Source organism: Corticium candelabrum, chromosome 7 (genome assembly GCF_963422355.1).
Source record: "Corticium candelabrum chromosome 7, ooCorCand1.1, whole genome shotgun sequence".
Lineage (NCBI taxonomy): Eukaryota > Metazoa > Porifera > Homoscleromorpha > Homosclerophorida > Plakinidae > Corticium > Corticium candelabrum.
Window position 1 is genome coordinate 7857544 of NC_085091.1, and position 18732 is coordinate 7876275.

The 18732-nt window shown below is 41.1% G+C and overlaps 3 protein-coding genes across 3 annotated transcripts; 2 read left to right on the forward strand and 1 right to left on the reverse strand.

The window, feature by feature from the left end:
- Positions 1 to 80: 80 nt before the first annotated feature.
- Positions 81 to 9290, forward strand: LOC134182567 (rho-related protein racA-like). Its single transcript, XM_062649987.1, has 7 exons — positions 81 to 309; positions 2867 to 3118; positions 3175 to 3304; positions 7581 to 7895; positions 8091 to 8514; positions 8576 to 8789; positions 8852 to 9290. Exons 1-7 carry the CDS (start codon positions 132 to 134, stop codon positions 9097 to 9099), a joined length of 1761 nt encoding a protein of 586 aa, XP_062505971.1. The 5' UTR covers positions 81 to 131; the 3' UTR covers positions 9100 to 9290.
- Positions 9291 to 12931: 3641 nt separating this feature from the next.
- LOC134181810 (uncharacterized) lies at positions 12932 to 14450 on the reverse strand (the record flags this gene model as incomplete). The annotated part of the gene is made up of 3 exons (XM_062649077.1): positions 14409 to 14450; positions 13648 to 13662; positions 12932 to 13576 (listed from the first exon to the last, which is right to left on the reverse strand). Coding segments are annotated over exons 1-3 (702 nt in total), but the record flags the coding sequence as incomplete, so codon positions are not given.
- Positions 14451 to 15041: 591 nt separating this feature from the next.
- LOC134181811 (galectin-4-like) lies at positions 15042 to 18428 on the forward strand. Its single transcript, XM_062649078.1, has 4 exons — positions 15042 to 15077; positions 17479 to 17907; positions 18109 to 18235; positions 18298 to 18428. The coding sequence occupies exons 1-4, from the start codon at positions 15042 to 15044 to the stop codon at positions 18426 to 18428; spliced, it is 723 nt and encodes a 240-aa protein (XP_062505062.1).
- The last annotated feature ends 304 nt before the right edge of the window (positions 18429 to 18732 follow it).

Below are 18732 nucleotides of genomic sequence, written 5' to 3' on the forward strand. Positions count from 1 at the left end.
TTGTACAGTCTGAAAACAGATGGGTACGTCATCAGTTTGTCCACGCGCATGCGTAGTTATTCATTCGACTTTATCTGGAGTTTTGCGGTACTGTAGCAATGAGGGAGTAAACGGAGCTCGCAAGCGACGCGATGCGCTACAAAATGAAACTTGTGGTTGTCGGCGATGCGGGCGTAGGAAAGACGGCGTTGCTGTTCGCTTTCACGTTGGGTTCCGCTCCCGTCTCTTATGTTCCAACCGTATTTGACACCCTAAGCAAGGGGATGACGGTGGACGGATACACAGTGGACGTTGGTTTGTGGGATACGGGTAGGTGGCGAAACATAGAGTGCAGTGTCAGTGACGGCTGCATGTCTAGCTGTTTACTAAAAGTTTTAGTTTCTGTTTTCGATATGCTGTAACTGTGAACTTGTTAAGTAGGTTTTATGTATGCCAGTGTAAATGTTTAGTAGCTGTTTTCGTTTTTGGTATGCTTTATGACTGTTTAGCGTATTTGGGAGGCTTAGAACTGTTTTCCGGTTCTGGGTTCTGTGGGACAAAGTGTGATCCCAGGCTTATTATTAGTGTCCCAGACAAAGGAGGAAGGTAATTAATTAATTATTATATAATAGTTAGTTATCAACTGACAAGATTGAGTAGGGTATGTTTGCATGTGAGCATTTGGTGTTTGTGTCAATTATGTATTACTTGTCATGAATTATATTAGCAATATGTCACTGCCGTGGCTTAGTGGTTAGCGACAATGGCTACCACTCCATGGTTTGGAGGTTCAAACCCCAGTGACGACAGTAAATTATGAAACTTGTCTGTCTGTCTTTCTTTCTCATGTTTCTCTAGCTTTATCCATGAGACTATGACTCGTTTCAGTCGTTGGGGAGTTTCTGTGGTCTGGCGAATGGTCCGTTGACGATGACGTTCAGTGCTTTTCCTGTGGTCATTGATATCCACTAGGCATGCTGTATCGAGTTTGCGGTCATTGTAATGCCTGCAATCTATATCGAATTGGCTAGTCATTGATCGTCGTGTGGACTACAGAGAAACATGTACCCTGCTGGGCTTACCTGCTGGGTTGGTGGGCACCCAGATGGGAGTAAAGACCTCACTTGCCCATTATGGAAGGGCACAACATATATAATATAGAATACTATATATCAGATTTGCATGAAGTTAGTCACTCTCATGTCTTTTGGCTGCATGTACAAGTGATTTGCTTCTAATACGACACTGACAGCGTGTAGAATGCATCCCGACTGTATTGCAGTTATGCTGAAGTCTGATGGCTTTATTAGAAATACTAAAGGTTGTTGGTACTATGTATGGCAGACTTTGTCCCAGGGCTCGAAAAATCGGTCCAACTAGTTGTCATTTAACGAGTTTCCAAAAATTTTACATCATCAAAATTTTTAGTCTAGGACATCATGTTGATATTAATCATGGTGTTTAGCACCATTTTGTACGACCTCTAAAATTCAGTGTAGTGCAATCATACAGCAGTATTCTGTTCACAATGGCATGCAACCAAAGTATCCAACACATTACCGCTGAGCCAATGGATACGACGAGAGCTACTAAGTAGGACATTTTTTTGTGGAGGCAGGGAAGATAGTGATTAAACGCATGCAGTACCATATGCAGTATAACCTCTCTTTGTCAAAACACAAGGCGAGGTTTCAACCAGACTTCCACTTATCACATTGCAGAAGTTGTCTATTTCTTGTACTAAAATCATATCTACCTATTTTGACCTACAGGATTTACCATTGTCTCTACTTCCTCGCGTGTTCCCTAGTCACAGACTTCATGCCTTTACTCTGTTGGAATCCTGAGATGGCTCTCGCACTCCCATTTCATTATCCGGGATATGAGCAGTTTGTCTGTATAATTTTTACAACACCTACATGTCTTTGTACGACAAATGTCCCAATGCAAGCGTCAAAGCGGCGGATGTTTTAGTACAGTACAGCTATCCGCATGCACACCGAGAAAGTCATTACAAACTAGCCTTGGTCTGCTAGAGTCATCATTTGAAGACCTAGACTGCAACGCTAGTCGTCAGTTGTAAAATTTACTCGTCAAATGACGACTTGACGACCTATTTTTGAGCCCTGTGTCCAGATGTTACATATAAAATGGTGCATGCACTATTGGATGTTTTGCTATCACTTGTCTTCCAAGATGCAGCGAAAAAAGCATCTTGTTATCAGCCAGTGAGGAGGACAGGCTACAGGAGCTTTAATTAGTATTTACTGTAGGTGCTTGTGTTACCTGCTAAAATACTGTATCTCATGTGTAGGATGGTCACAGCTGCTAGTATGTAACAATTGTCTGTCAGAAAAGCGATTAAGCGAATTCGTGTTTTTAGGCGCGTGCTTAGGGGGTTAGGGGGTGCGAACGAACTGACCCATTTCAGTCAGAGGTTTTACTTGTTTTCTCTGTATAATATAAATTGCAAACTTTAGGCATACACTCTATAGTTGCATTTGCACTAGCTGTATACACAAAAGCTGTAGTTGCTGAAGTGCTGGCCTGGGTCCCACATTCGAGATGCAGATCTAGACTCCAAGACTCTTTGACGTATAATGTGCGGTGTATATCATTATTACATGTATACCATACATATTTACAAATGTCATCCAATAGATCTGGCAACTAATAGATTCACTAGAATAGAGCATGTTAAACTGATATATGACTGGATGTCCACTAGAGCACTAAAGAACAGACCCATAAAATGCCTGAGGTACGCCCCTAGTTTTCATGACATTAGTAGTAATAAAATCAAAGATAAAGAGGCTATCTAGGAAACAGCTAATCATACAGTATGTTGTGGCGTTGAAGTTTATTGATTTGTATTATTTTGTATTAGCTGGGCAAGAGGATTACGACAGATTGAGGCCGCTGGCGTATCCTCTAGCTGACGTTTTTCTAGTTTGCTTTTCACTCGTTCGACACCAATCATTGATGAGTTGCCAGGAAAAGTGGATGCCAGAGTTGCGTCGCTTTTCTCTTGATGTGCCGGTCATTCTTGTTGGAAACAAGTGTGATATGAGGGCAGACGAAGGGAGCGCCTGTACTCACATTCCCTGGCAGGATGGCCACAAGATGGCACGGCAGCTCGGTGATTGACACGTAGTATTGCTTCGCAATTTACATTTATATTACGTATTTGTGTAGGATGTGTAGCATATTATGAAACGAGTGCGATGACTCAGTCATCATTGCAGCAAGTCTTCACTAATGCAGTTCGTGCTGGTTTGTATTTTTTACTTCGAAATGAGTCGATTGGGTGTTTTCCGTGGAAGAGGTGAGCAGACGTTTTCTGTTTTTTGCACACGGTCAAGTAACTAGCAGTGATAATACAGTTGGAGATCTAGATGTGATGTGTTGAGATTGTTATATTGGGATTGGCATTTGATCTTTGCATCTTCGTACTATTCACTCTCAATTGTAGTACACACACACACACACACACACACACACACACACACACACACACACACACACACACACACACACACACACACACACAAGGGTACACTTAAAACGACAGTGACTATGTGGGTCATCTACTAGAGACATGTTTTCATGATGATTTTGTTGTGACGGCAGAATTACAATATGATCAGTCTGTCTGTCTATCTGTCTGTCAAATAACATTTATTTCAAACATACATCTATAATACAATGCTAGCAAGGAAACTATATAAAGTTCTGTAACTACGAGAGTTTACTAGGACTAGATTTTAAAAACAAACAAACATGTAACACTTAAAAGAGAACAGTGCAGACTACCTGGAGCCAACTTAGTGACTGAAAAACTGGGTAGAGCAATCTACAGTGCAGTCAATGTCATTTGTCAAAGCTGAGATTTTTCTCATGATGACCTTAGCGTTGCACTTCTGAAGTTGAGTCGAGAATTTTTCTTCAGATGTCCAGAAACTCAGCAGCATTAGGTCGACCAAGTTCATCACGTGACTTCTTGGCTAACCTTTCCAGAAAGTTTTTTCCCATCTCACCCCATCATCCAAAATGTTCTATAACTAAGGGAATGAAACTGACTGTTGATCCACCTGGTAGATTTTCCTTTGCATATTTTGCCTTCTTCCTCTCTTCTCTTCTTTCTGCAGCAGCCCCATCTGACTCAGATGACCTTGGAAAAATATCAGAGCTGCAAGGGTGTGCCAGAGCTATATTCAGGTCAACGTTGCAACCCTTGTCGGGGTCAAATGCCACAATGTCTGGTCTATCATTTGAATTTGAATAGCGATGTTGTGGCTGGCTCTGTGGCACATTTAACTCTCGAAGACAGTCAGACCAAGTTCTGTCTGTCTGTCTGTCTGTCCGTCTTTTTGTCTGTTTAATTGTCTGTGTCTGTCTGTCTGTCTGTCTGTTGGTCTGTCAGGAGGATCAGAAATGCTAGTCCACCACATTCGAATGCTACTGGAGTCGGATCCAGAATTGGGAGTTCTTAAAACAGATATTTCCAACGCCTTCAATTGTATCTCAAGACAACAACTTTTGAATGCTGTGGTAGCTCACTTTCTTGAAGTCCATGCTCATGTCCAACAAATGTATGGCATCACTAGTCCATTGCTGTACTTCAACGGTAAATCTGTGTCAGTTATCCCACCAGAAGAGGGGTTACACCAAGGAAAGATCCTTTGGGTCCTTTCTATTCGTTTGTCTATACACCCAGACATCAACAGGCTTCAAATGAAGCACAGTGACCTTGCTATTTGGCTTACTTTGATGAAATTTTTGTTGTCGGCTACAGTCAACAGTATGAGTCTGTTCTAAATGAGCTAAGAAATGAACTTCGATCCATCAACCTGACGATTTGTGATCGAAAGTGTGAAGTATATTTGCCTCAGTCAAAGAGAGTAATACAAACAGCTACTCAGTTTCTCTAGTAACTTCTGGTGTTGAAATTCTTGTAGTTCTTGTTGGCAATGATTTGTACGTCCAGTCTAGATGTAACAAGACAGCAGCTGCAGGCGAAGTTCTCTGTTCTCAATTGCTCACCTTGAATGATCGTCAGAGTGCACTTCTCCTACTTCGGTACTGTCATGTTCCTACACTGAATTATTTAGCAAGATTTGTGCCCTCTCATTCTAAATCAAGCTTCTCATATTCATGACCAACTATCAAGAGACACGGTCGCATCAATACAAAGGTTGAGCACATTTTTTAGCTGGCAAGGAAACAAACATCTCTTAAGATCAAGTTGGGAGGTTTTGACATTACAACCGTGATGCAAATCTCCACTGTTGCCTTTGTAGGATCATGGTGTAATTCACCATGCCAAATTCCTCAAAGATTTCTATCTAGAGCGATCTATGTGACAATCTAATCAACTGTGCTAGCCCACCTCCTTTCTATCAGCATCTTTGTGAGTTAGTGCAAGCCTTCCTGCCACTGTAGGATCGGATGGAGAGGCACTCACACCTCAGACTTTGTCTGGATTTTTGGCAAATCCAGTAAAACTTCAAAATTGCCTAAGCTCTGAAGAGAACGCTGCAACATGTATTATGCAAACATCTTCTGTCAAGCATGCTGCAAGGATAAGGTCATGTCATGGCCGTGGAGCTGGTTCATGGCTTCAAACAATCCCTTCAGCACCAAAATTTGTTTAAATCTTTAGAATTTCGGTTGGCAGCATTCTTGAGACTTGCCATTCCTTTACCTTTTTCTCAAATTGTTACCAAGTGTGATTGTGGTGCAAGTATTGATGAACATGGTTACCATCTATTAACCTGCAAGTTTGCCGAGGTTCCAGTGTGGGAACATAATACAATCGTCTTGACTTTGGCTAAATAGTTAGATGAATTAAACATTCCTCATCAAGTTGAGCCTAGAAACAGATATATCAACTCAGAAAACCGACTGGATATAGCAACATACGATCCCACTGAAAATTCCCCAACAGACTTGCATATTTCAATGGCTCATCCACATTCTTGCGAGACCCTAAAATCAGCTGCCAAGAGATCAGCCTATGCAGCAGAGATGCGAGAACAAAGAAAGGTGGCAAATATGGTCAACAACAATCCATATCCAAGTCCACCACACCATGTATTCCATTGGTTTTTGAGCACTTTGGCTTTTGGGGCCCTATGGCTGAAGAATATTTAAATAAGATCTCCAAGAAGTTGAAAGATGAACGTGGAAGGAACAGCGAAGCAGACTTTTGAGATAGATGGAGGAAGCAGCTGTCTGTATTTCAACAGTCTTGTAACTCTCGAGTGATTTTTGAGAAGTTGTCTAAGTTGTCCAAGTACAACTTTGATGATTTTACATTTGATAGACATTTAACGTTTTGTCCATTGACTGTTATTGTTTTGCATAAAGTTAGCGCTTGTTATCGGTAGAGTAAGCGTTCAAATAGAACAATCTGTCTGTCTGTCTGTCTGTCTGTCTGTCAATACATATATTTTGAACATCAAACTATAGTACATATCAGCAAAAGGCTAAGAGTAAAGTTTGCAAGCTACATGAAAATACACATATGTGTACACATAGCAGCTAAAAAATTATACTACTACCCAGCTTTCAGCTAACTAATGGTTGAAAAACTGGGTGCTGCTAGAGTCCTGTTTAAATTCTTCAGTTGCACAGAGTGCTGACGCTTTTCTTCTGATGACGCTGGCACTACATCTTTGCAGTTGGATTGCAAATCTTTTCCTCCAAAAATCTAAGAATTCTGGAGGATTGGGTCGACCAAATTCATCTGACGACTGGTCTGCCAAATTTTGAAGGAACTTTCATGCCTCTTTGCCCCATCTTCCGTAGTGCTCCAAGACCAAAGGAATCAGGAAAACAGACATGCCACTAGGAAGTCTCTCTTTCATGTATCTAGAGTGCTTTCTCTTTTCTCGTCGCTTGGCTGCTGCTCCATCAATCTCAGCTGACTTGGGAAAGGTATTTGAGCTTCAAGGATGAGCTAGTGAAATATCTAATTCGACATTAGCCCCTGAAGCTGAGTCAAACATCACAAGATCGGGTCTACAATCAGAGCTAGAATGAAGATGTCTTGGTTCTTGCTTGAAATGTGCATGTACGTCTCGAAGGCAATCTCCCCAAGTAGCAGCAATGGTGTCAGGGGATCAAACTGGCCCTCCTCCTGTTTTGCAGGTCAGCAGGTGATAACCACTGTTGTCCAGCTGAGTGTCACAGTTACATGATCCGGACCAATCAGACAGAGGAATGGGCATCCCCAGACGGTCTGTCTGTCTGTATGTCTGTCATTACATATATCTTCAAACATTGAACTATTATACACCATCTAAGCAAAGCAACTAAATACTACCTGTCTGTCTGTTTTTCACTAACCTTACATCACAATGGCTAAAGTATAGCACGATGGCCCTATAGCTAGTGGGTGTTCTAAATTAGCATCAAGTGGCACAAGTAAAGTTGATTTTCCCAAAGTAAAGGTAGAAATATGTATCAAGACACAATTACAATAGAATTAAATTATTTGCTGATTTTGTACTACATGCTGTTATTAGAACAGTCTACATTCCACAACACAGTGACGTCTATTAAGCATTACCATGACCTCTGATTTGTTGTTTGGACAGAATGAGATCTACAAGCAGAGGTGGTATGAGTATTACACTTCAACGGCCTTCTCCACCACTTCCTTCTGACATTAGTCCACGTCTCTATGTTATTGTTACTCCATCGACTTACGAGATCGATCTAAAGCAGATGATCAGTAACCCTCTGTGTGCAGATGTCGAGTTTCATGTTGCATCAGAAATCTTTTCTGCGCATCGTATTATTCTTTGTGCATCTTCGATGATCTTTGCGAAGATGTTTGGTGTTCAGTTGGAGCTACATGGATTAGATGACTGCAGTAAGGTAGCGCCTTCATTTCTGACTGTCACTAAGAGGCACGTAATGCTGTGTGTGTGTGTGTGTGTGTGTGTGTGTGTGTGTGTGTGTGTGTGTGTGTGTGTGTGTGTGTGTGTGTGTGTGTGTGTGTGTGTGTGTGTGTGTGTGTGTGTGTGACTGTTGACAATGCGATGATGCAGTTGTTAGAAAGTGCTGTTGATCATGACTATAGACATTATTTCTGGTTATTGTAGGTTACATCACCAGTATCCTGCTGTTGATGTTATTACTTGCTCTTCTGAAGTGAAACCTGTTGTATTCTTACGAGTTCTCGAATACATTTACATTGGTTGCTTTCAACTTGAAAGTATCAATGCAAAGCTACTAGACGAAGTGGAGTCTCTCGGTGAGACATTGCACATCTCTCAGTTGGTACGCTACTGTCGCTACCTCCGAAGCGAAAATCAAGGTCGAGCTTTTAGAATTACAACAGCCGTCAGAGAGAGCTTTTCAGACGTGTTACAAAGTCGGTTTGTTAACCGTGTGGCTCTGGCCGACACGTGGTTTGTTGTCAATGGAGTTGAAATTCCAGCTCATGCTCCACTGTTAGTTGGACGATGTGATGTCATGGCCGCCATGTTGACCAGAAATGGATTTCTTGAAAGCAAGACAAGAAGGGTGACAAATAACGAAGTCATGTTGGGTGTGGTGGTTGAGTAATGTTGTTGTATGTCGATAGGTTAGCATCAAGGAAACATCAATTGAGAGTTTTCTCGTTCTGTTGGAGTATCTCTACACAGACAGAGCTCGTTTAGGTAAAACAGATCCGATAGACCTTCTTGCTCTCGCCGATCGATTCTGCCTTCCTCGGCTTGTATCTCTATGTGAGCTACATATAGCCAAAGAGGTGGAAACACTTATGAGGCGTACGGATTACGATTTCAACATAATCGGTCTGTCACGATCATCAGTGTTCAACTTGATGGTGTCAAGTGTTTTTATGTTGTTTGATTAGGTTTGCTGCTTACGGCTCAATTCTATCATGCAACACAGCTTCGTATGTGGTGTCTCGACATGATAGCAAACAAATTTGAGACGTTGAAGACAAAGCCAGAATTCACGTTGGTAGAAGGTGACAACTTGGTGTACATCGAAGAACACAAGTTTCCACCTCAGGCTTTTCTTGACGAGGAAAGAGAATACCGGATAGCTACGAAAGCACTTTCCGGAGATCGGACAGGAAAAAGGTGTAGTGTTATGTAATCATTGTTTTGTAAGTTTATCGATTGTAAACATTTTGAGACAGTCAAGACAATTTTTATTACAAATTTGTGTTTTATGAACTTTCATGGTAGTAATGTAGTCTCTGAGTGTAGACTCTGAGACTTGATGCTACAATTTGACATTAGCAGTCATTAATAAAGTGGAAGTCTTCATACTGATATCAGACTGAATTTTGTGTGCACGTAACATATAGCTAGCGCGTTAGTTCATCCTAACATGTGTTGATAGGATCAGAATAGAAGTCTCGGATGTATTGCCTCTCTGTTGATCAGATGCTACTGTCTCCAAAATTCAGGGCCAGCAGAGCACTCTAGATGTTGTGTGGGCCAAGTCTTGCTTGGTGAAGCCCCGCCCACAATAAATGTAAAAATTAACTAATTCACTTGGATCATATTTCTGGCAGTTTTCAGCAAAAGCCTGTTGGTAAAAGTTTCATTTTCAGAAGTTAAGTAGGCCATGGCCCACTTGCCCCATCCTGCTTTGCCGGCTCTGTCTTTGACTTTAGGTAGCTAGTGTGGCTGGCTACGATCTTGGACATTTGGTATTTGTCTAAACGTGTGATGTTGCTATTGTATTTTTTGTATTGGGTGGTTCAATAGTTTTGCTGGTGATTTGCTGTTGCCTTTGATTGTCTTTCTTTGACCCTCTGCTTTTATTTTGGCTTTATCATTACTGGCGGTTTACTTTCAAGCCGCAGTAGAGCGTTTATCTGCAGGGCCGGATCCAGAGGGGGTTAAGGGGGTTGAAACCCCTTCTTTTCCAATAGGCATGGTTCAATAATTTTATATAATTTCATTAGAAAAGAAAATTAGTAATGCAATAAATAACTACTAACAGTGAACTCCCTCTTTCAAAAATTCTTGAACCCGTCGTTGTCTTGACTACACAAAGCACTGGGAGACTGGACAGTAATTTCTATTTAAAAAGGCAGCATTTATGTTACTGTCAGTCTCTAAATCCAGTTTTCTATGTAAGCGTCTAGAAATTACCAGACTACGAGAATAGGGAAACGACAGTTTCAGGCAGTTCTTTGTAAAGCGAGGGGTTGAAGTGTGGGTGTGACACAAGGGGGTTGATAGGTTTTCATATATACACCTTTCCCTATCTTTGTGTTCAAGTGCTGCATACTTTTTATTTGCCCTGGTTGTTTGCCATTCCAGTGGTGGATCTAGTATTCGAAGAGGGGTCCTTTACATGTGTGGCAGTACATGTGACACAGAGGTTGCTACACAGCATATTTAGAACAATGTTTAATACATTTGCACTTGTAAGCAAATGAAATCAGCATTGTAGTCATCATTGGTAGTACATGGTAGTATATACATAGCAAATTACTATATATATATAGACTCAATGTTATAATATAATTATAGTCCCACCATCTAAATGTGAGTGCATAATACAACTCTAACCATACATGTATGAGTCCCATTTATCAGAAACAAAGCTAACAGCTAATAACGCTAAAATCATTTTTGAATTATATTTTCACAAACAGACAGATAAACATTCATGTAAGTAGGTTGAGGCCTTGCTAATAGTAAGTCCACTGGTGATGGTAGTCTTCCTAGCAATGTCTTTGAGTACTTTGAGGCTGGATGAAGACCATAGACCAAACGTCTCTACCACTAGAGGATAGAAGAAAACCAGTACACTCAACGTTCAAAAGATGGCGATGTCTTTTTTCATTTTCCCTGCTGCTGCAGCAGTACCAGCTGTGTTGGCGGAAAGATAATATAAGATGGTTGAAGAGAATTTCTGACAGAGAGATCAAAATATGCGGGACGATCTTGCAAAAAGTCAGGGTGAAAGACGTCTCCTGGTCTTGATTGATTCTCACTAGTACAACGTTGTTCACGTCGAGTTCCTGAGTTGTTCATCCAGAGACAATGAAATATAATGTCACACAAAGCATTGTGACGTTTGTTTCTCAGGGAGCCACTGTGGCAGCCTAGAACATGATCTACGTGACTGTCCAAATGGAACCACAGTAGTATCTGCTGGAAGGTGGAAGAGAAAATAAGCAAATGCCCAGCCAAAGATTCAGACAAACAATATACTCCTGTGCAGACATGGTAAGGCTGAAGACAGGGTTGGGTATTGCCCTAATCCATGAACCTGCAAAAGGAGCTGAAATTGTATTTAGCCATACTTTGTCTTGAAGACTGGCAGAAGCCTTGATTTGTGATTGCAAAGAAGAGTCGAAGATGACTTGAATGTCATGTTGTTTAGACGTTGTTAGACAAATAGTGCTGTTTGCAGGAAGAATCGAGTTCAGATGTTCACGAGATTGAAGTTCACCAGGAACAATCAAGTCTGGATGGTTACTTGATACAGTTGCTTCCTCTGCAACAAATGAAGAGACAAAAGTTTTTAGCAACTTGCAGGATAAATCCCTCGTGGAGTTACAACTGCCGATAAAGGCTGCTGAGTATGAATGACCGGTGGATGCTTTTGCTGAGTAATATACTGAGAAGATATGGTGTATTTGAAACAATAGCAGACTACGTATACACAAACGGCAACCTACAGCGAATGGCAATAAACTATTACTACTACTAAACAATTACTGTCATATACAATAGTACAACTTTTACTACTACTATGTCATGTACAGTAAAGTCACTAAGCTGAGGAGGCCAGGTGCCCCTCAGACGTAGCCAGGAGAATATTGTTTTCCGGCCTGACGTAGCGTTTGCACCTGCTGCCCCTGATGCACATTATGGAAGCTCTTAGGAGTGCGAACCCGAGTCGACATCTTAGCCAGTTGATCACGCTACCGTATGGAGTGTCCTTTTTCTCAGATATCATTGAGGCCAGCTTTTTGGTAAATGTCGTTGTAAGCTTGCTCATGCCACCAGTGCAAGAAAGGATAATAGGTGTAAAGGAAGCATTTTCTACTTTTCTCAGTCTTTCTTCATATTTCCTTTTCTTCTCTTGTTCCTGTCTTCTATAGCATGATGCAACTTCAAAACATGTGTACGAGGTGGCATTGGGGTTAAACACCCGGACATCAAAATATGTCTTCTCAAATCTTCCTCCCCAAAAACCTCTTGCCGAAATGTCTAATCTTGCATCATCATCTCGACTGCTTGAACGTAAAGAGAACGTCTCTCCACTTAGTGATTGCAACGTGGGCTCCGTTTCCACATCATGACATACTACTACTACTACTACTACTACTACTACTACTGAGAAGATATGGTGTATTTGAAACAATAGCAGACTACGTATACACAAACGGCAACCTACAGCGAATGGCAATAAACTATTACTACTACTAAACAATTACTGTCATATACAATAGTACAACTTTTACTACTACTATGTCATGTACAGTACTACTACTACTACTACTACTACGTATATCTGTCACTTATAGTGTTGTATGTTATTACTACTACTACTGAGAGAACTGGTGTATTTGAACAATCAAACGGCATCTACTACTACTACTACTACTACTACTACTACTGAGAGAACTGGTGTATTTGAACAATCAAACGGCATCTGCTAACACACTACTACTACTACTACTTGAATAAACTACTACTACTACTACTACTAATAATAATAAAATCTCTACTACTTTTTTCAAAATACTACTACTGTATGTAAAAGCTTCCTCTATAGCAACAAGTTTCTAGGTTGTAACAACTTTGAGATAAACAGTCTTCTATAATCTACTTTCTGCTGCTTCCAGCAGAATGTTGAAGTCCCTTGAGGTTCTGTGAAGCTTGGACCTGCATCCTCGCAAACACATCACGCAGGCCCGAAGGAGTGCAAATGACAGTCGACATCTCTGCCAGTTGATAGTTGTGCTGTACTCGGTGTGGTGCTTTTCCGATAAAAGTGAGGCTAGTCTTTTCAAGAAAATAGACGTCAGTTTACTGCATCCTCCAGTGCATGCTAAAATGATTGGCGTGAACGATGAAAGCTCCACGTTATTAATTCGTTCCTCGTATCGCCTTTTCTTCTCTTGTTCCTGCCGTTTATATAATGACGGGATCTGCACTGATTTGTAGGATGAGGCATTAGGGTTGAAGACCCTGACGTCAAAGAAAGTTCGTTGGAAGTGCCCACCCCAAAATCCACTGACAGCAATATCAAGTCTGGCATTTTCGTCAGAGGTAGTACAGCGTTTTTGAAACACCTCGCCGTTGAGAGGTTGCAGAACGGGCTCTTTGTGTACATCGTGGCAAACCTCTGTCAACAAGTTGGTAAATAAATCGCGGACCTCGTTATGGCGGATGCTGGGGTATCCTCCTGTTGGACATGACAGAGAGTGATCTACTGAGAATTTAGATCCACATGGACATATGTCTGGGAGGTTGGACGGGTGCCAACCGTATCTGAGGCACAGGGCATCCCGAAACGCAGATTTGTGCAAAGTGAATCCGTGTTGCTCTAGTGGGATTGCGGTCAGCCAGCAGGAGGCACCCTTCTCACAGGCCAACTACTACTACTACTACTACTACTACTACTACTACTACTAGCCACTTTAGTTATACTGTTGTGAAACGTTACCAAACAACTGCGTTTCTGAACAACACAAGATTGTAATTGTGCTGAAAGCATTACACAGTATACCACTGTTACAGTACCTCTCTATAGTACTACACTACTATACATTTCTCTCTTGACTCCTGAATTCCTTTTAGAAATCTAATCTGTCAGGTTCCTTTTAAACTTGTTTAGATCTTTGGGAGAAGGGCAGTTTCCTGAATTACCTTGGGCTCTCCAAATTGAAAGTTTCTGTTGAGTGACCCAGGAAGTCTTCTTGACAGACTGTGTGGTGTTTGTGCTGGACTGTGAGCTTCGTGAGAGTTGGACTCTTTCTAGTCCATGGCTTGTTCAGTTCGTAAGACTCTCTCCGGTTGCTCTGGTAATAGTGTTCTTGATACAGCCTCTTCTAAGCCTTTCAGATCCCTCAAAGTCTGGCACATCTAGTCTCTGGACTCTAACCCTATGTATTGTCTTGGTGTGAGTGTCGATGAATGAGACGGCTATCATCTAACTGAATCTTGCGCCATGTGCAGTGCCAACGTCTTAAATGTGAATATATCACCACTTTAGCGTTTGATTCTGCCAACGGCATCTAGCCTGCTCAAGTCATCACATTACCATTCCACTGGCGTTCTGGCTAGATACTGTATGATATGCATTCGTTTCCGCTACATACTATATGCATTTTTTTCTTTAGTGTGTGTTTCTAGAGTTCAAACGGAAATGAGTACAGTAGAAGGCGTGAAATCTACACTCCCGTTTAGCCACCAATTTTCTCTAACCTTTGTAGGGAAATACAGCGCAAGTGATGTGACCACAATCATATTAGGTTTTCTACCGTGGTGACAAAGACAGATTGCGTACTACACACAATCACTTGAAGCGAACGTAATAAAATAAATTAACTCAACTCTAACGGCTTCTGCTTTAAGTATATTCTGTCCTTGAACGTTAGCTAAACCGCGTAAAGGTTCTTTTAGTTCACTTTGCTAGAAAACAGCAATTTAAACAATGGCAGAAATTTTTTTATTAAATTTTACGAAGTTTTGCTTGAACAGATCACTGGGTCATGCATGTGTCCTCTAGTAACTAGTTGACTGATGCTGCAAACGCGTGTCCAAAAATGTGCCATCAACTATATAATAAAGCACAACCTCTACTACTCTAACTCTTTGGTACATTGCTTACAGTTACACGGAAGTCTTATACCAGCAGATGATCAAGTTTGTGGGTTTCCGCAGTGGAAGTGGAAGACCAAAGTGCAATGTTTACCCTTAGACTCTTCCGGAGAACTTTCCTGGCAGACTACGTATAGTTACACCCATCCAGCGGATCCAGATTGGTGGTAATATCGCCGAGCTCTTAATGCGTTGAACAGTCGACAGCAAGACGCTTAGTTGCTATACAGTATCTCTATGGCTGAGGCGAAGACAAAGAATCAAGATCTACAGGTAAAGAAAAGATCAAACTTTATATCCATGTGTACATATACATTGGCTAATTAATAAATGGGGTACAAGGCGTGTGCATGCGTGTTTGTAGTCTCTAGGTTGACGTTGTGAGCTCATGGATTGTGTCTACCGTTACACATGCAGTATCATTTTATAGCACAGTTATTCGCCGTTTTGAGGCATATTTGCTTGGAGATCGAGATTGTCTGGTGTACGTTACGTACATATCTTCCACAAAGCGAACGTTCACATCCTTTAAATTTAGTTCTGGTCTCAGAATTAATTATTAGTTTGAAGTGGTAAACTGAAAAGTTGGAGTCTGTTGAACAGATGAAAATTTTAGTAGCTACGCTAGGAGTGTAGAGGTTAGGGGTAGGTATTTAATTAACCCCTTCTTTTTTGACGCCGTTGTTAGGAAGACAAGACAGAGCGTGGTAATTCAATCAGTGACGTCTCTTGCTTCTCAGTCTGTCGAGAGTCTAGGGTTACTACGTACTGTGTGACTATATCCGGGACTTCACTCTACAGAGGTCCGGAGATCGAGGCAGCATGATTGTGTTCCGCATCCGTGCCTCTGCGTATTACTGAAAGGCGCATGCATACACATGTCGAAAAGGGAAGGTAGGCAGGAATAGCAAGTGTCTAGAGGTAGAAAGAGCTAACTACAGTACACTATCTATAGAATTATACGAAACTCTGGAAGATGATACATTGCAGGGGCGGTGGACCCGGGGCCCCACCAATATCGGCATCGCCCCTCTAATACTGGGCGATAATCAAAGAAAATAGTTTGTTAGTTGCAAGTCTAGAGAAATAATAGTGGATGGTGCAGTTGACTCGCTTGTGTGCATACTGCTTTGGCTACTTCTGCTAGAGATTGGCGGCGATCCGTTACGAAAATTTTCGTCCCTCTAATTCAAAGGAGCTTCCGCCGCATGCTATTGGCAAAACTTTGTCTCTGTGTAACTAAGATTGAGAGACCCTACGAACGATCACGTGCGACGAAAAATTGACGATGTCACGTGCTATATCTAGTATTATAATTTTGTGACAAATTGGCAACTGTGTGAGTGTGCCATTAATTCCATCTTTCTAAATTAAAAAATTCTAGATCCGCAGCTGAGGCACTAGAGAAAGGTTTAGCTTGCAGTAACTGTTCTGAGAGCAGTAGTACGTGTTTAAATAGTATCATTAATTAAAGAAGCACTAGGCCGTGTTGACACTGATATCTAGAGCGTAGTTATCCAACCAGGGTCTAGTACAGCGTGAAACTTCTAGCGTAGTTATAGCGTAGTTAAAGAACTAAGCTTGCGACCTTGAATAATCTAAGCCTAGTTACGGTAGTAACGTATGCGTAGTAGGTCTAGATGATCATAGTCGTGTAGCGTGAAAGGGTCTGGCTACGCGAGACTACACTAGTGATGTCTGCTGTTGAAATGATGCGTTTTTATCAGACATACTAACGCACGTAACGAACTTCCGTTTGTGCGCATTCCATACTAGAGTATCATCCATGTTCACGCTAGTGTGAACAACGTACCGCCTAGGTAACTATACCGTAGTTACGAATTTATATACCTAGAGTTGCATAACTACGCTATAACTAATAGTGTGAACAAGGTCACCGGCAAGGAGACGGCAAGCCGTAGTACATGATGGCTACAACTCTAGAGTAGTCCAGACGACCAGGTACACAATCGACCATTGGGCATTGAGTTTTGTGCGTTAATTGTGTTTGCAGTCACTATGTCAGAATGTGAATCGCGTATATGTATGCTATACTAGAGGTTTATACTCTATTACCTCATCAAATCATGCCGTGCTGCTTGGACTATAGACATGTATACATTTAGTGCCAACTATCAGCAGATTTCCACTCTAGGGATCGACATTGGCTTCTACTGAAAGAGTACGGTTGCTATACGAAAAGGACGTGCAGTGCGTTGCTAGCTAGTCAACGAGGAAAGAATGTGACCGTATCGTCGAGGCTGTAAATCGGTTTTACCCAGCAACACATCTACATCTTTTTTGGCTTTACTCGATAATTAATTAATTAATTAACTAACTAATGACGCTTTTGACTAAAAAGTGCTGCGCATAACTTCACAAAATGTAGCACTACGATTTTGGCCTCTTATCTGTCTTGGTAGAGTAATGAGGAAACAACTAGGAACACATGAACTAACATAAGCCACACGTTACGTATAGTTTGTATTGCACGTGTTTGGCACAACAGAAATATGCCTGCTGTTTGACAGACGGAATACCTAAAACTGATTATACTTTACAAAGAGCTGTCCATAGCCAAACCATTCCATTTCTATTTCAGGATATGGTAGAATTTAATTATTTAATCCGCACCAATTGTCACACATTAGTAAATGCGATCTTTGTATTGCAGATTACTCTACCGTTTTCTCATCCTTATCTGACCAACAGCCCTGGAAGAAGTATTTACATTAACGGAAAATTGTCAGAGAATCCGTATCGATTTAGTGTGAATTTTTTCACTACTGATGATCCTGATGACGACAGTGGTAGCGCCCTCACTATTAATATTCGATTTGATGAACGTGCTGCGGTGTTTAACTCCAAAACAGGCGGAGTATGGAATGTTGAAGAGAGAGCGGATAGTTTTCCGTTTGTGCCTGGCGAAATATTTCTTTTCACCGTATTGACAACCGAACAGTTCTATGACATCAAAGTGAATGATGAACATCTATATTCTTTCAATCATCGTCTGTCTATAGACTCTGTCAGGCGACTTGGAATCAATCAGGAGCAAATTGCAGAAATTTCTACCGTCGATCTGTTGCAAGTTTATGTAGATGTAAGTTAATTAGCAAATAAATTAACTATTCAACTCACTAACTAAAAGTAGACGCATGCAGACCAGTTCGTTTGTCTGCCTGTTTGGTTTTCATCTCACAGACTTTGAGACTTGAATTAATTAATTCATTAAACCAATCGCAGTTTATTGACTTCGTGTTAGGATGTTTGTTAATTACTTTATATTGTTGTTTAACATCAGAGTTCGTGGACTGAACAAGATTTGGATGGGACGAATGTATTTCTGACGAGCAGGGCATCGGAATTGAACGTCTATGTGGGAAGCGATGCCACAACAGTAGCAGCTGGATCTGTACAAAACAGAAAAGGTCATTTTAATCTAATTAGGTTACTAAGCGTTTGTCTTAATTAATTCTAATTTGTCTTACAGCTAAATTTACTCTCGAGAAACAGCCAGAGGGAATAAATATATACACTTTGAAAAACGAGAGATATAGATTGCAATTTTTGACAATCACTACAGAAAAGCAACTAGCAGCGGTATCGTATTATTTGGAGTGATCAATTCATTTTCAACACGATTTATAATATTTTAGAATCGTAAAAGTGACAACTCTAACTTTCGCGTAACTGAGACAAACGAAAGTTACTACAGATTTGAGTCTGTTTCCTTCCCAAGGTCCTTCATAGGTGTCAACACTAGAGGGGAAATTGTTCCTCCCGATCGGGTAGTACTTGGTCCTGAATCTCAATTCTACGATGGCAGTTCTAATACAAGATCGAAATCGTCTTCAGACAATTATTGCAAATGTCAACTGATTTAAAAATTGACGGTTGTTTTTAGGTTGTCTACAGAAAATTACTG

Excerpts from the sequence above, each read along its gene's own strand:
- LOC134181811 (XM_062649078.1), top strand. The coding sequence starts at position 15,042 with ATGGCTGAGGCGAAGACAAAGAATCAAGATCTACAG. Across the intron at positions 15,078-17,478 it reads CAAAGAATCAAGATCTACAG|ATTACTCTACCGTTTTCTCA; the intron begins GTAAAGAAAAGA and ends TTTGTATTGCAG. Across the intron at positions 18,236-18,297 it reads ATCTGTACAAAACAGAAAAG|CTAAATTTACTCTCGAGAAA; the intron begins GTCATTTTAATC and ends TTTGTCTTACAG.
- LOC134182567 (XM_062649987.1), top strand. The coding sequence starts at position 132 with ATGCGCTACAAAATGAAACTTGTGGTTGTCGGCGATGCGGGCGTAGGA. Across the intron at positions 3,305-7,580 it reads GGGTGTTTTCCGTGGAAGAG|AATGAGATCTACAAGCAGAG; the intron begins GTGAGCAGACGT and ends TTGTTTGGACAG. Across the intron at positions 8,515-8,575 it reads TTGAAAGCAAGACAAGAAGG|GTTAGCATCAAGGAAACATC; the intron begins GTGACAAATAAC and ends GTATGTCGATAG.